This window comes from Copadichromis virginalis, linkage group LG6, assembly GCF_057382275.1.
Source record: "Copadichromis virginalis isolate Kocher_CV1m ecotype Utaka linkage group LG6, C_Virginalis_male_GT1.1, whole genome shotgun sequence".
NCBI lineage: Eukaryota > Metazoa > Chordata > Actinopteri > Cichliformes > Cichlidae > Copadichromis > Copadichromis virginalis.
The window spans coordinates 20303948-20320716 of NC_140623.1; the positions used below are offsets into that span (position 1 = coordinate 20303948).

General features: G+C 40.6%; 1 protein-coding gene across 2 annotated transcripts in view; it reads left to right on the plus strand.

Moving 5' to 3' along the window:
* The window catches only part of tbck (TBC1 domain containing kinase), a 59069-nt gene that overhangs the window by 25783 nt on the left and 16517 nt on the right, over positions 1–16769 (plus strand). For both annotated transcript variants that reach the window (XM_085459134.1, XM_085459135.1), the window contains exon 23: positions 7117–7289. In XM_085459134.1, coding sequence (XP_085315260.1) covers positions 7117–7289 — 173 coding nt within the window. The remainder of the gene's footprint in view (positions 1–7116; positions 7290–16769) is intronic.

The following is a 16769-nucleotide window of genomic DNA, read 5'->3' on the forward strand; positions in this document are numbered from 1 at the left end:
GTGAGTTACCAACGCTACTTATTTAATTTTAGAACCAAAAATAAAATAAATAATGCTGTTATATAATTTTGTTCCAACTGGTACCAGTATGCAATTAGCAGCCCACAGACTGACAGGCTGTGGGCAGCTAGTCGGTTTGTATAAAAACTTCATGCTGTAAAAATAAGTCAGATTTAAAATAAAAATAAAAAAATTGTCCCACTTACATGATTAACTAGCTGGATAATTTTGAAGGCTGTGACTTCTCAGAAAACATAGATTATAGTATATTTAAAACATAAACAAAAAAACATTAAAGAATATGCTGCATTGTAGCTTATGTGAACATGCGTTGGCTATATTTACCGGTACACTTTGGTAGTTGGACTCCATTTTTAAAATTCAAAACTGCCCTAAATCTTCATGCCATAGATTCAACAAGGGGTTGTAAACATTCCTTGTAGATTTTGGTGCATATTGACGTGAAAGGATCACACAGTTGCTGCAGATTTATCAGCTGCACATCCATAATGTGAACCTCCCGTTCCACCACATCCCAAAGGTGCTCTATTGGACTGAGATCTGGTGACAGTGGAGGTCATTTGAGTACAGTGAACTCATTGTCATGATCAAGAAACCAGTTTGAGATGATTTGGGCTTTGTGACATGGCATAGTATCCTCCTGGGAGCAGCCATCAGAAGTTGGTTAGACTGTGGTCATTAAGGGATGAACATGATCATCAACACCACTCAGGTGGCAGGTAACAAGTGGTTATTTGAGTTATTTTTGCCTTCCCAGATGGAAGTTGTCTGCCCATTCTCATCTGGCCTCTGGTACCATAAAGCCAGAGAACTGCTGCTCACTGGATATCTTTTTTATTTTTTGGACTATGCTCTGTAAACACTAGAGAGGATTGTGTGGGAAAATGCAGCAGACCGGCAGTTTCTGAAATACTCAGACCAGCACGTCTAGGAACAACAACAATGCTACATTTGAAGTGACTTAAACCACCTTTGTTCCCTATTCTGATACTCACTATGAACTTCTGCAGATCAGCTCAACCATGTCTACATGATGAAATTGAGTTGGTGCACTGTAATTGGCTAATTTGATAGTTGCATTAATAAACAGTTGAATGTACCTAATGAAGTGACCAATCAGCAATATCTGAGCCACTGTCTTTCACTGCTTTTCTTTTGTCTCAATATTTCTGTGTGTCAAGTGCAGCCTGACTTTGTAGCCACAATTGCAATTGATTCATTCAAAACTAAACATTTTTATACCTTGTTTAGATTTGATTTTCTAATTTTCTAGACTTCTAAAAGTCTAAGAAAAGAAATCAAGGCTTTACTTCTCAAAAGTATTTCTTCTGTTTTCAGCCAAATATCTCAGACAGATTGATTCACAAGAAGCAACAGTGCAATCAAACCATTTGAAGAATCCTTCTCATTCTTGTGACACAACTTGGAGTGAGCTCACTTGTTTGCAGGATATTATTGTCAATACTGAGCTGTCTTTACAAGATAGGCACTTCTATAACTCTTCTAAATCTAATACTGAATAATACCAGTAATACTGAACACTTCAGATCAGCTAAGATTGATTTCTTAGTGCGAGATGGTGGGTAAGTAGTGACATATATTGACTGGGTAAAGAAATAATTATGCAAACTTTCCAATAATGATATCTGAACAACTTACAGCTATATACTCACAGTGTAAATCATGGACCTAAGCAACTGCTATAAGTGTACATTAAGTAATCACAATAATAAACTACACTACTTCACTATTGTGTAGATGTCATTGCACTACCAGAAGAGCTCTGACCCATCCATCCATCCATCCATCCATTTTCATCCGCTTTGTCCGGGGCCGGGTCGCGGGGGCAGCAGCCTAAGCAGCGGCTCTGACCCATCAGGCATAAACAGAAAGCCTCTGGAGGCTTGCCTTTGGTGTGATTATTTATATGAGCGTGAGGCCCTCTGGAATCATGTTACATTTTAAGAACAAAAATAGTTCATGACAACCCAATCTTTGATTTCTGTAAATGGTAAGTGGCCTGTATTTGTATTGGGCTTTTACTTAGTCCCTATGGACGCCAAAGCGTTTTACACTACATTCAGTCATCCACCCATTTACACACTGGTGATGGCAAGCTACATTGTAGCCATAGCTGCCCTGGGGCGCACTGACAGAGGCGAAGCTGCCGGACACTGGCACCACTGGGCCCTCTGACCACCACCAGTGGTCAGGGGGCCCAAGGACACAACGGGGCTCGAACCGGCAACCTTCCGATTAGAAGGTTAGAAGACGAACTGCCAACTCTTGAGCCACGATCGCCCCACTGTATTCTGCAAACATTATGAATAAGTTTTGATGCAGGATTCACAGATACAGTCAACCAATATCTCAGTTTAAATTGTATACTGAGATATTGGTTACTGATAATAACGAACAAGTGAACATTTTGATGTGTTAGAAACAGGAGAAATGGGCAAGTACAAGGATTTGAGCGAGTTTTGCAAGGGCCTAATTGTGATGGCTAGTTGACTGGGTCAGCATCTATCAAAAGTGATCCGAGAAAGGAACAGTGGTGAACTAAATTTCAAATTCAAATTCAAATTTTATTTGTCACGTACACAGTCATACACAGTACGATATGTAGTGAAATGCTTGGACAACTACTCGTGACCTAAAGAGAACAAAAAAAGGAAAAGGCTATGAATAAGATAGGAAATAAATATGAAAAATTAAAAAGGGTAAATTTAACTAGGAAGGAATAGAATATAAATTAAGGTTAAAAATGAAATAACTGTACAACACAAATTAGAATGAAGGGTAAATTTAACTGGGAAGAATAAGATAAAGATAAATATATAAATTAAAGTTGAAAATAAAATAACTGTACAACAAAATACACAATACACAATATAGAACTATATAAGAATGTATGAAGAAATCTAAATATAAATAAATATATACACAATAACAGCAGCTGTACAAGTATTAACTGGAAATGAAGAATATAGTGACCAGTGTTGTGCAAAACCAAAGTCCAGAAAGTCCAGTGTGTGTGTAAGAACCATATGTGTGGGTCAGTACTGTGTGGTGGTGTGATTGAGAGACCGTATCGCCTGCGGGAAGAAGCTCCTCCTCAGTCTCTCTGTGTTGGTCTTCAGGGAGCGGAATCGCTTTCCTGACCTCAACAGAGAGAACAGTCTGTTGTTGGGATGGCTGAGGTCCTTCACGATCTTCCTGGCCTTGGTCCAGCACCGCCTGCTGTAGATTGAGTGCAGGTCAGGGAGCTCGGAGCGGATGGTGCGCTCAGCTGACCGCACAACCCTCTGTAGAGCTCGTCTGTCCTGCATGGTGCTGTTCCCGAACCAGGTTAAGATGTTTCCCGCCAGGATGCTCTCTATGGTGCACGAGTAAAAGTTCCTGAGCACCTTGGAGGGCAGTTGGAAGTCTCTCAAGCGTCTGAGGTGGTAGAGACGCTGTCGGGCCTTTTTCACCACGGTGTTGATGTGACAGGACCATGACAGGTCCTGCGTGATGTGAACTCCGAGGTATTTGAAGCTGTCCACTCTCTCCACTGGGCACTCGTTGATGACGGGGGTCTGGTAGTTCCTCTCCTGCTTAGTGCTGAAGTCCACTATCAGCTCCTTTGTCTTACTGACGTTTAGAAGGAGGTTGTTCCTCTGGCACCAGTTCTCCAGATTCCTAATCTCCTTCAGGTAGGCCGTCTCGTTGTTATCAGAGATCAGGCCCACCACGACGGTGTCGTCAGCAAACTTGATGATGGTGGTGGAGCTGGTAGTGGCCACACAGTCATATGTGTACAAAGAGTACAGCAGGGGGCTCAGAACACACCCCTGGGGGGCTCCAGTGCTGAGAGTGGTGGAGGCTGAGACATGTCCGCCCATCCTTACTGCCTGTGGTCTGCCAGTTAGGAAGTTGGAGATCCACTGACACATAGATGAGCTGAGTCCCAGATGCTCCAGCTTGGTGGTGAGTGTGGAGGGAATTATGGTGTTAAATGCAGAGCTGTAGTCTATGAAGAGCATTTTAACATAATTCCCCCTTCTAGTGTCCAAGTGAGTGAGTGATGTGTGGAGGAGATGAGAGATGGCATCGTCTGTGGAACGATTTGGACGGTAAGCGAACTGTAGTGGGTCCAGTGTGTCTGGTAGTGAAGAAATGATGAAGTCTCTGACCAGGCGTTCAAAGCACTTCATCACTACTGAGGTGAGGGCTACAGGGCGATAGTCATTGAGAGAAGCAGGGTGGGGTTTCTTCGGGACAGGAACAATGATGGACTCTTTGAAGCATGTGGGGATCACCGACTGAGATAAAGAGATGTTGAATATCTCAGTGAACACAGGAGCTAGCTGGTATGCGCAGTCTCTGAGGATACGACCTGGGATGCCGTCTGGTCCTGCTGCTTTCCTGGTGTTCACTCTCTTGAAGGCTCTCCTTACTTCATGCTCGGAGATGACGAGCACGTTTCCGGTGCTGGCAGTATCTTCCTGTCTGCAGCCGTTAGCGCCGCTAACACTAGCATTGTTGGAGACCTTAGCTGCAGCCTCGAAGCGAGCATAGAAAGTGTTCAGCTCGTCTGCCAGAGTCACGGCCGCGTTCGTCATACCGGTTGTTGGTGCTTTATAGTCCGTTATTGTCCTTAGTCCCCGCCACAGGCTCCTAGAGTCACTCTGTTGGAGTTGTGACTCTAGTTTCCTCCCGTAGCGCTGCTTCGCCTCTTTCACCGCCCTCCGCACGTTATATGACGCGGCTTTGTACGGGTCCATGTCCCCCGTCATGAGTCCCTAGCGACAGTGTCATTGGTGAACGTGGAGAGCGAAGGCATCAAGTTGGACGGCTGTGTGTGTGTGCATTGCTTACTTGGGGACTACCTGGGATGCACTGGGATTCATCATTTCATCAATTTCATAGTGTGTTCGTTACAACATAATGGGTTGAAACAAATGCTCTATACTTCTTTGAAATGACTGGTCTCTCATCTTCATGCTTGTAAGTTCCATCTTACATTAGCTATCATCCAATTCCAAAAGGCCTTTGAGTTGCTCTTAACTAATCATGCTACTCTTCCATTTGTGGCAACAAGTCACAGCCCACACTCAACACCTATACATAATTACATAAATGTAATTTCTTCTGACAAAAAAGAAAAATTGACTTCTTAACAAAATTGGCTGTGTGAAAATGCCCCAGCTGAGCCCAGGGCTTATTAAAGCAGCTATCAATCTCCTCTTCTTCATTTCTGCCTCTTTTAGTAGCAGGAGTGATTGGATGCAGCATTCATAGCTCTAGGGAGGGAAAATGCATTTCCCAGAACTGCCTGCAAGCCTGTCGGTGAGGAATCTCAGACCTCGAGCATTTTTTTTCTCACCAGAATGGACCTTGTAACTGAGTTTCTGAGGTGCTAGCCCAGGAGAGCTAACAACCCCCTAACCTTGACACTGCGGCGGGACAGATGAGGGGAAAAGATATATCTTGTATATAGTTTCACTTGAGCCTTGGCCAGGTGCAGGTCATAGCAAGGAGTGCTCATTAGCCAGTCTTGCTTATTAGCCACGGAAAAGAAGGGTGAAAAAGAGAGGCTGTCAGTGTAAGAGATTGCAAGGGAAAGAATTCCTAATTTATCCAAATCCTTGGCTAATCCAGTGACTCCCTGTTCCCTAATCCTCTCTATTCTCAACACAAGAAGCAGAAAGGGTTTATAATAGTACAGAGGCATCGGGAGGAAGAGTAGAAATTTTGCTAGACAAGAGCTCAGATGAGAAGCGGCTGCTAAACGATGGGCAGTTATTATCTGAAGGAGCCACTGGCGCTGCTGGATGACTACTTAAGACTATTAATGGCAGCAAAATGCCAAGGTCAAACTGCTCACTTCTTTGACCAAACCTCCCACACTACATTTACATAATCTCTCAGGCTTTATATGTGAGTTGAGAGAAAGAACCACTTATTTTTTTAAATAATTCATTCATATTCTTACAAAGGAGTTAAACAGTTTGCTTAAATAAGATGTTGGTGTTAACTTAGAATGCAGAAATTAGCAGTTCTTTGATTTGTTTTACATGTAATGCTTAACTTACTACTATTAATAAGGCAAGTACTACAAACATTCATGTTTTCTCAGGCTGAGTATAGTAAAGCTTTGGCATTTTATTTAGCAGTGATATTTATATTCTAAATGGGTTTTTTTGCCAATTGCCCAGTTTAAGACCTGCAGAACTACACAGAATTTCCAATAGTGTCAAATATAGTGATTCTATAATAATAAGCTAAATAGAACTTAGAACCTTTTTATTGTCATTGTGCATTTGCCTTCACAAGGAAATTAGGTACCAAGACCACAAAAGTGTGAAGTACAGAAAACAATATACAAAGAAGAAAAACAATTTAAGTACAACAATAGAAGTACACTATATACACAGTGTATGAGTTACAGAAACATTCTGGGGGGGTATGTACAAGGGCAATAATATAATATAATAAATAGGGTGGAAGGGCTATGGCCATTAAGGATGGGGATGGTAATTGCACATCTGCTAGAATATTGCACAGAAACCAAAATATTGCACAGAAAAAGGAAGGACCAAAATATTTCACAGGGAATGGCAGCAACAGAGTCAATTGCAGCGACAGAATAAAGTCTGTTCACACTCTTAATTTGCATTAATGGTTCTGACAGGCGGTAGAAGCTGTTCTTTAGTTTATTGGTTTTGCACCTGATGGATCTGCACCTTTTTCCGAAGGGCAGGACAACATTAGAGTAAAATATGAATAATTTACTATGATACGTGTTATTTATGTTAGCCATGTGTCATGATGCTCTGTCCTAGAGCCTGACAGAGCAGCTTAGTAGCTAAGTACTGCAAAAAAAAAAAAATGCATTGATCATGATTAGGCTGCATGTATACATCAGCAGTTCTTTGGCTAGCTGGGTGAGCATAAAGAATATATGATTTTTCTTATACAAAATCCATCACAAAGTATATGAAGAGTACTCTGTTGTTCAAAAGTATATTACTCTTTGACTGGGAGGGCCTCATGCACTGACAAGTAACATTTTTTTAATATTGTTTGTCTCCTGTTATTTGTGGTGTGCAGAAATTGACATTGAGCGCTGTGTCCGTGAGTCCATCAGCCTGTTCTGCTGGACCCCAAAGAGTGCAACATACCGACAACATGCTCAGCCTCCAAAGGTTGCGGGCGACAATGGCTTTGCGAAAACGTCAACATACTACTCGTCTGACTACCAGGACATGCCCAAAACAGACCTGGTGAGTTTTACTCTCATACACATAAATTGCAAGGGGGACAAAAGGTCTAAATTTAAAGTTGCCTAGCAACTGCCTAGCAATTGACTAACTTAAATGTTTTTAACCTTGATGTACCTACAATACCTTAAGGCAGAGCTTCCCAAAGCGTGGGGCCCGGCCCCTAGGGGGTAGGGGTGCAACGATACACAAAATTCACGGTTCGGTTCGGTTCGATACTTTGGTGTCACGGTTCGATATTTTTTCGATACAAAAAAAAATGTTCATGCCTTTTTAATTTGTCATTTATTAAAATTATAAATATATATTTTAACTCAAAAGTACAGTTTTTAAATTTTACCCTAACCCTTGTGCGCGTTTTTTATTTTGACAGCGAATGCGCACCTGCGGACCACTTATGTGCAGCCCTGGTTATTTAGCTCGTCATATTGCAGCCACAGAAATTCTTTTGTCCATGAAACCATAAAGCTGCACTTTCTTTTCGCCTTATAGTCTGATTTGTCATAACTTCTCCGTTTTGTGGTAAGCTTTTCTTTGGCTGTCACTTCTTCACCCCGACCTGTCTTATTTGGCTCAGCAGAACTGAAATGCTTTTACACACGCACTCACATAAGCTCAGCGATTCTCTGCGCGATCAACCTCTCACATGTTTAAGCTTGCTGCGGGAGATTTCACTTGTCATGTTTGCGTAGTAAGCTAACGATTAATAAGACGATGTCAGAGGAATTGGTGCACAAATTTTCATCACTCACAGATCAGTGCTGTCGCTCTCTATACACAGTTCGCACGATTGCAAAGTGAAAGCAAAAAACAAGCGCAAATTCAAACGCGATTTCAATATGTCACATATTGACAGTGGCTCACCGATGCCAATGACATAATTACCCAGCTACATTTCTGAAAGAATGCAAAAGCATTGACATATATTTTTCCTTCCTACAATAGCCCGACGGGCAGGGAAGAGATAGATTTTGGTAGCCCGACTGAAAAAATCGCTAGCTCCAGGACGTCGGGCTAGCGATATTGCAAGCCCTGTATCTGATTGAGGAATCACTCATCTTTGGAAAAGAGAGTTTATTACAGAGAAATGTCTCTTTCCAAAATAAAAGCTATACTATCCGCTTCTTCTGGGCTATATTCTCAGCAGCATAAGGAGAATCATGTGCTAACAGCTGTCTAAATGACTCGGCTAAAGTTAGTAGCATGCTTGTTGTTTTTGTCTTTGCACTAGGATGATGTCGGCGTAAATGTGCAGTCATATTCGTTGTGTTCCCACTAGTGCTTTCAGGTTAATCTCGTTGAAATGACCTTAACGCCACAACACGGCAAATCTCCGTTAACGAGCTACCGCCGATCGCCCCGTGCATGGGGCTAGACGGCCAACACGTTAACGAGCTAACTACGCTAACACACTAGCTCCCACCCATGTAATTGAGCATTGCACGGCACATCCAACATACTGTTTTACTTTAGTCCATGACTCGCTTACCTTCAGGGTCATACGTCACATGAAAACCAAAATAATTCCAAACGCCAGATCTGAATGGGGGAGGTCCATGTTGCAAGGAGAGCTTAACTTCTGTCTTGCTAGCTTGCCCTGCGCTCTTCCTTCTGACTATGCTGTCTGTGTTGAGCGCTCAGTGGATCTGCGCTCAACAGTGCAGCCTAGGCGGAGTAGTCGAACGCAGATTCACTGAGCGCTCAACACAGACAGCATCGTCAGAAGGAAAGTTGATAAAATAAATTACAAATGTTGTATTGTTCGATACATATGCGTACCGAACCGAAAGCACTGTATCGAACGGTTCAATATCGATACGAATATCGTTGCACCCCTACTGGGGGGGGGGGGGGGGGTGCAGAGCCATCGCAGGGGGGGGTATGAAAAGGAAAACAAAAACAAAAACGCTTGGACACTGCTACGGAGCGGCCACACAAACGCAAAGTAGGAGATGAAGCATCGCTGAATATGTTTCCAAACCAACTTCATTTTAAGCCAAAGACTAGAAAATCTGGTGAAGCATGTTTTCCCTTTGGTTTCACCTGCACAAGTGCCAAGGTAGGTCTCCCCTGCAGAATTGGTTTTCCCTTCGTCGGGAGCAGCGCTGGGCTGTTTAAATCACGGACAAACAGGATCCCACATTCTTGATTTTTAGTTCAGAAACAGTTGTTGTAACGACTAACTACTCCTGACATTTTGGAGATGTTAGCTCTTTGTACAGTAAAGTTAGAGCGGGATCCAAATAACATCAGGCCGTTTCTGCCACGATTTGTTCCCCCGGTTCAAATCACAGACAAACAGTATCCTACAGTTGTTTTTGAACCCATTTTGCACAGAGAGGCATTTTTTTGAAAAATGTATTGATAGCAATGTTGAATATTATTACACAGGAAAAAAACAACTGCACATAAAATAATCACAACGTGATGCCTCTGCCTTTCTAAATAGAGGGACAGTAACTGCGTGTATATGTAAGCGTGTAAAACCTGCAGATAGTCAGATTAACAGTATTTTGTCTCTATCTGCCATTCTGCAATTTATCTCATGTAAACAATAACGTGGCGCACAGCGTGACGTGAAAAAAGGCACATACCTTTGACGTTGCATGACGAACTCTGTATTCCTCGTCCACACGTAAACGCAAAAAATCTCCGTTTTTGGTGATTCGAAACGCCGTTTACATGTGGACGAAACAGCTGCGTTTTCAAAAATACCCCTGTAGTTATGGAAGTAGCGCAAATTAGTTAGTAGGCCTAGTTTATTTTATTACTACCTCTAATTTATTGCTGATTACTTGTATTTGCTTAATTGTTTACTAAATGTTTGACATGTGAAATAATCCGCAGTGGAGCAAAATATGGGTGTGTGTGGTTGGAGGATGTGTTCGTGCGTGCACGCGGGCGTGCCCCCGGGGGCACAAACATTTTTCTTGTAAAACAAAGGGGGGCCTCGCAAAAAAGGGCATGTACTAATTAATTAAATTAATCGCATCCCCTGTGTCTGCTCATTTGCTGCCTTGTTAAGTTAATTTTGTAATAAAATACTAATAATACAGAAAATGTCTCATGGTAAAAATTATGTAAATGTAATTATATAAGAAAATACAGACTAACAATCTGCTTCAGTGATATATTGAGTAATATTATTTTTGTAGTAATAGGTCAAAATCAGTGTATGACTTGTACTTTTATCTGCAGTGTAATTAGACTGTGAGTTAGATTTTACTTGTGAAAAACTTTTCTATGTTTCTATGATTCTTGCTACTTCCACACTGCATGAGAAACTAAACTGACTCACTAACTCAACATCAGTTGTCTTAACTAATCAGGATGTGATAATAGAGAAGCAAAATGACTCCAGCTGACCTTTTAACAAGAGTTGGGGAAATTGTTCACCCCACACTCACGCACACTGGCATACTTTGTAGCCCATGTTGTGTTTAAGTTGCAGACCAGCGAACCATCCTTTTTTAATCATTACTGTCCGCTCTGTGACATTAATGTAAAGGTTATCCTGTGAAATATAAAAAACATTATAATAATGTTTAAATTTTTCTATTTCCCAGACTAAGATTAAATAATTGGTATATTTCTTTATTATTTTCAGCTGTTGTTTTTTTTCTTTATTTTGTTGTTCTTTCGTTTTGCTTTATTGTGAGACAATCATAGGATGCAGGTTTTCTTTATATTTTGCACATCATTTTAAGCAACTTGGTTCCCGACATGAACTTATCTTACCAGCACTGACAAATAGTAACATTTTGGCTACAGTGACTCAAACGGCAGTAGAGCAGTTTGACACTGAGCCTGAACCTCTCAGTCATGTCCATGCTTTTTTGCCTCTACACCTTGGACATGAAGTTGGAGCTCTTGCCTTTGGTGTGATTTTTCATATCAACTGCAAGGCCCTCTGGAATTATTTTAAGATCAGAAAGAGTTCATGACAACCCAATCTTTGATATCCAGATTCTCCCAAAGTTATGAATACATTTTGATGCATGATTCACAACAGCTTTTTTATAGGATTCCTTTTAAAATGTTGTTACAAACTGTCTTGCAGTATTTACTTATTGGGCAAAACATGACCATTGATGGGTGAAGTGAACAACACTGATTATCTCTGCATTATGGTACCTGTTTGTGAGTGGAATATATTAGGTAGTAGGTAAAGATTTAGTCAAAAATTGATGTGTTAGAAGCAGGAAAAAAGGCAAACGGAAGGATTTGACCAAACTGGAAAAGGGCCAAACTGGGATGGCTAGACTACTGGTGCATCTTCAAAACTGTGGCTGTTTTGGGGTCTTACCAGTTTGCAATGGTCTATTAATAGCGTTCCAAGGAAGGAACAGTGGTGAAACCGTGATCTAGAAATCTGAGAAATGTGCTGGACAAACAACTCTGATCCATGGAGGTCCCGACTCGCAAACACGACTTAAAAGTTCTGTTGCTAACATCTTAGTGCCAGATACCACTACACACCTTCAGTGGTCTAATGTAGTCCATTCCTCGATGAACCAAGGTTGTTTGGGAAGCAAAAGGGAGACCAACACAATATTAGGCTCAAACGAAACTCTTTCACTTTACCCAGGAGCATGTGCTATATGTTATTTTTCTTCTTGGATATAGGAAAACACAGGTATGGATAATTAACATGAAACATATGCACTTTAATATTTTATTACAGTTGTCTGATTGCTTGTTAATAGAAGTTTCTAATTAGTCAATCACATGACAGCAATAGTGCATTTAGACATGCAGACAAGGTCAACCTGCTGGAGTTCAAAATGAAGATCAGAATGGGGAAGAAAAGTGGCTTAAGTGATTTTAATCATGGCATAGTTGTTGAAGCTAGACAGGCTGTTCTGAGAAAGAGAAAATATCCAGCTAGCAGCAGTTCTCTGGCCAGAGGAAAATAGGCAGACTACTTCCAGCTGATAATGCAAATAAGCACTCGTTACAACCAGAAGATCATCTCTGAAAATACGACAAATGACATCAAACCTTGGAACAGATGGGTACAGTAGCAGAAGACCACATCGAGTGCAATTCCTGTCAGAACAGGAAGCTAAGGCTAAAATTCACACATGTTCACCAAAATAAATAAATAATAAATTAAAAAATTTACTCAGCGGATTAGGAAACATTTTGCCAATTTCTGCTGCCACATTAGGGTGGTAGGGTCAGAATATGGTGTAAACATCATCCAAGGAGGGCTCCATCATGTTCTGAAGGCAAAAGAGAATCCAACTTGGTACTAGTACAGTGTTCCCAACAAAGTGGCCAGTGAGCGTATACCAGTCGTGTTCACCATAAAAAGTGTTGATGCTTTTCTGACGAGTGTTTATTGATGTGATCCTGTGTTTCACGTGGGTCTTTTGTCTTTGTTTAGTATTTGTGGAGCAATCCTGTTTGCCTTTCACACATGAATGCATCATGTCCAGAAAGCTCACAAACATTCTTGTCAGCCCTATCTGCTGTGTGCCCAAGTGATTGCTCTAATCTTTCTCATTCAGCCCAGGCTCATTTGTATGGGTGGTGGCATTGATCTGTGACCGCATCTACGCGTACCCCACCTCTTGCTCTGAAAACATTCAGGCGTGAGTGCATTGTGTTGAAATGTCACTCTCATAAATGAAGGGACTGCTAACACTTTGAGTACATGCCAAACCAAGTTTACAGTCTGAATGGAGGGAAGTTCAAGCCCAAATCTCTTCCAAATCCAAAGTAAAACTCTTAAAATCTAATAAAAATGATGCATGCAGTCAGTTTGGCGGTTTCCTGGTTGTAACCTGCAGTTCCAAATATGATTTTCTCTGTTGCCCTCTTTTTTTTTTTTTTTTTTAGTAAGAGAGCAGGAGGCTCTGTCAGCAGTTTCTCAGCCCTCATAGTGAACAGACATCCATCTCACTCGACAGCTGCTGTCCAGTCAGCTTGGTCTGAGTGACTGAATAGGGGAAAACAAGCTCTACTTCTCTTCTCACACAGTTTCCTGAGGTTACTTTCTAACTGGGCCACTGTTGACACATACTTTTCAACTTCTCAAGCTGAGGAAAATTAAATTTCTATTGGTATTATTATTATTATTATTATTATCATTATTGGACTTATGCAAAAGTTTCATTAATAGTGAATGTCACTGCAGACTCAGAACTTTGCTGTGCACTTAACAACTTTAAGGAAGTTTAGATTATGAAACAATTAGAAATGTGGATGTTGCAATCAGTTGTTGACAAATTATGTTATGTCTAAATTTTGACCTTCAGTGCTGCAGCATTAGCACATAAACTAAGTTGGTAGTTGTTAGGCAGGTGGTCATAATGCATTATGTCTGGTCGGGTCAGTTGTTAAAGTGCACGTCTAGATGTGTCAGCACAAATAGCGCAATAGTAATGATGGCAACTGCTGTGTCGCCAAAATTCAAACAGGAATTACGTGAGAAGCTGGAAAGTTTCCGTTTTAAAATCTTCTGAGTGTGTGTGTATGTGTGTGTCTGCTCTGTTGGGTATTTGTTGTCAGCGTTTTTCTCAGATCATGACCTCAATTATGCCTGTCTTTTCTTTGTCTGAGTGCAGACTTTGCAGATGAAATGAGATTCTCTTTTCGAAATTATGCTCAAACACCACAGACTGTCGGTTGATATGTGAGCATCCCAGCACAGTAATAATCATGTTCAGTCAAGGCACTCACTGACCTTGTCATCAAGCTTTCTCCAAGATGTACAACGCTGCTGTTCTGAAGTGAGTATATTAAGCGGCGGTGCGAGGGTGGGGTGGGCGTTGGCGTTTCCTTGTTTGTTTTCTCCAGCCTTGTACCATAACTGTTAGAGGATAGATGAGCATGAAAATCCAGTGCTGAAGTTTTCCTGTGGCTCAGGTTTAGGCTCATCACTGCCAGGCCAGTGAAATGCCAAAGTGTCATTAAGCCATTCTTGGATGCCTCACATTGCTCACTGTGACATTTAACTCACAGTGTGGTTCATCAGCCCAAACCAAAGACGGGCTCCATATTAATTTCTATTTCTGCCACTGTATTGTATGTCTGGATATACAGCAGTATTGTCAGGCTAAGGTTTCATTCAGTCGCTTCCATTTTTTTTTTTTTTTTTTTTTTTTGGGGGGGGGGGAATGATTATCGAAGACCAAACCACATTTTCTAAAGTTAACTCCAACCCTCTCTGAAGAACAGAAAGTGTCTTATTATGATACACAGCAATTTGGGCGCTCATTGTGACGTGCACAGGAGAGTTTAGCATTGTTGGGTTGTCATAGCTACAGGTCTGCAATCTTCTCTGAATTATAAAGCCTATGCTTAAAGGGCATTTTAATCCAGTGACTAATCTTTAAAAATCATTCCTTAAAAGCAGACTCTGTCCTTTCACTACTTTTTTTCTGTACTTTTTGTTTATTATGTTTTAGACAGTTTTGCTCTTTTGCAATCTTGCCTCGGTACACCAGGGCAGTGAATTTTCAGCTGTCAGCAAGACTTTCAGCTTGAATTTAAGGGGTTTAACAAACGTTCTGGATTAACTGTTTAGGGATTACAGCCATTTTTGTGCATAGACCCCATTTAGGGGCAATCTGCATGTGGTGAATAAAGCCTTGATTGATTGATTGATTGTAGATGCTCAAATATTATTGGAAAGTTGACTGGCAAGCAGTTTAATGGTCATAGCAGGTGAGGCATCTTCCCTTAGCATTTCATTACAAATTAAGCAGATTAAAGATTGTTGATTCCACATACTGACCTTGCGTTTGATTCCTTTTCACTGGAACTCATAATCTGAGATCCAAAGAGATGTTGATAAAAGTAAAGAAAACCATTATTAGGCTGAAAACCTCAAATAAACCTATCAGAGAGATAGCAAAAACTTTAAGAGTGATCAAATGAAAAATGTGGACCATTATTAAAAAGAATGAATACACTAGAGAGAGACATCAAAACCACTGAAAGACCACAAAAGATCACTAAAGTGCATAATGGCAGAATTATTTCCAGAATAACAACTTCACAACATCTGAGTTAAGAAAACAGTTGAGGAGTTAAACATAACATTAACATCTGCACTCTATATTGTCCCGTCTTCCTTCTCTCCCCTGAACCAGTTACATCAGATGGCCCCGCCCCTCCCTGAGCCTGGTTCTGCCGGAGGTTTCTTCCTGTTAAAAGGGAGTTTTTCCTTCCCACTGTCGCCAAGGTGCTTGCTCATAGGGGGTCATATGATTGTTGGGTTTTTCTCTATATGTACTATTGTAGGGTCCACCTTACAATATGTGATTTGGCGCTGTATAAAATTTGATTGAATTTTTTTTTATTATTATTAATCCTTTATTTATCCAGGTAAAAATCTCATTGAGATTAAAAATCTCATTTACAAGAGAGACCTGGCATCATAGCAACAAAAGTCACATACCACATAGGTATATAACATTTAAAACAAATACAATATCCCATACAAACATGTGTAAAATATACAATAACAGATCAAATTAAGAGTACATTAAAAACAATCACACTGAGTAAAAGAGCTGTTCTCTCGTTCCTTTAAGACAGACTTAAACTCTCCCAAGGTAACCAATTCTGATAATTTCAGTTCCTTCTGCAGATTATTCCAGGAAGCAGGGGCAGCGTATTTAAAAGCCCTTTTGCCCAATTCTGTTCTGATTTTTGGGACAATCAATTGTATGATTTTGTTCGAACGAAGGTTGTATTGGTTGTGGTTTTTACACATATAAACACATAAATAAGATGGAACCAGCCCAAGGAGAGATTTATAGATAAAAATCAACCAATGGGAGAGTCTACGAATATGCAAAGATAGACATTTAGTAGCAGCATACAAAGAACAATGATGTACACGACTTCCATAGCCAGTAATAAAACGTAAAGCACAATGGTACACAGTATCCAACCTCTTTAGGTATTGGGCAGGTGCATTCATAAAAAGCAGGTCACCATAATCCAATAAAGGTAAAAAGGTTGCACGAATCAAATGTTTTCTCACTTGGAGGGAGAAACAGGATTGGTTTCTAAAAAAGTAACCTAGTTTTAGTTTTAACTTCGACACAAGCCTTTGAATGTGAGTCTTAAATGACAAATTCTGATCTATAATGATCCCTAGATACTTGTAAGATGTGACCATTTCAATTTCAGATCCTTGAATTGTTTTAATCTTAGGAGACGTAGCTAACAACTCTTTGCCATTTGAGAATAACATGAACTTGGATTTCTCTGGATTTAACACCAACTTAAGTTGAGTTAAATGGGACTGAAAGACATCAAAGGCAGACTGCAGAAATTGCAGGGTTTGTGCTACTGAAGGGGATGAACAATAAATAATTGTATCATCTGCATAAAGATGAAATGCTGCATTTGACAAATTATCACAAAGGTTGTTTATGTAAAGAGAAAATAGCAATGGTCCTAATATGGAACCCTGAATATACAGAAGGTTGACCACAAGTTGCAAACCACTGGTTACACTCA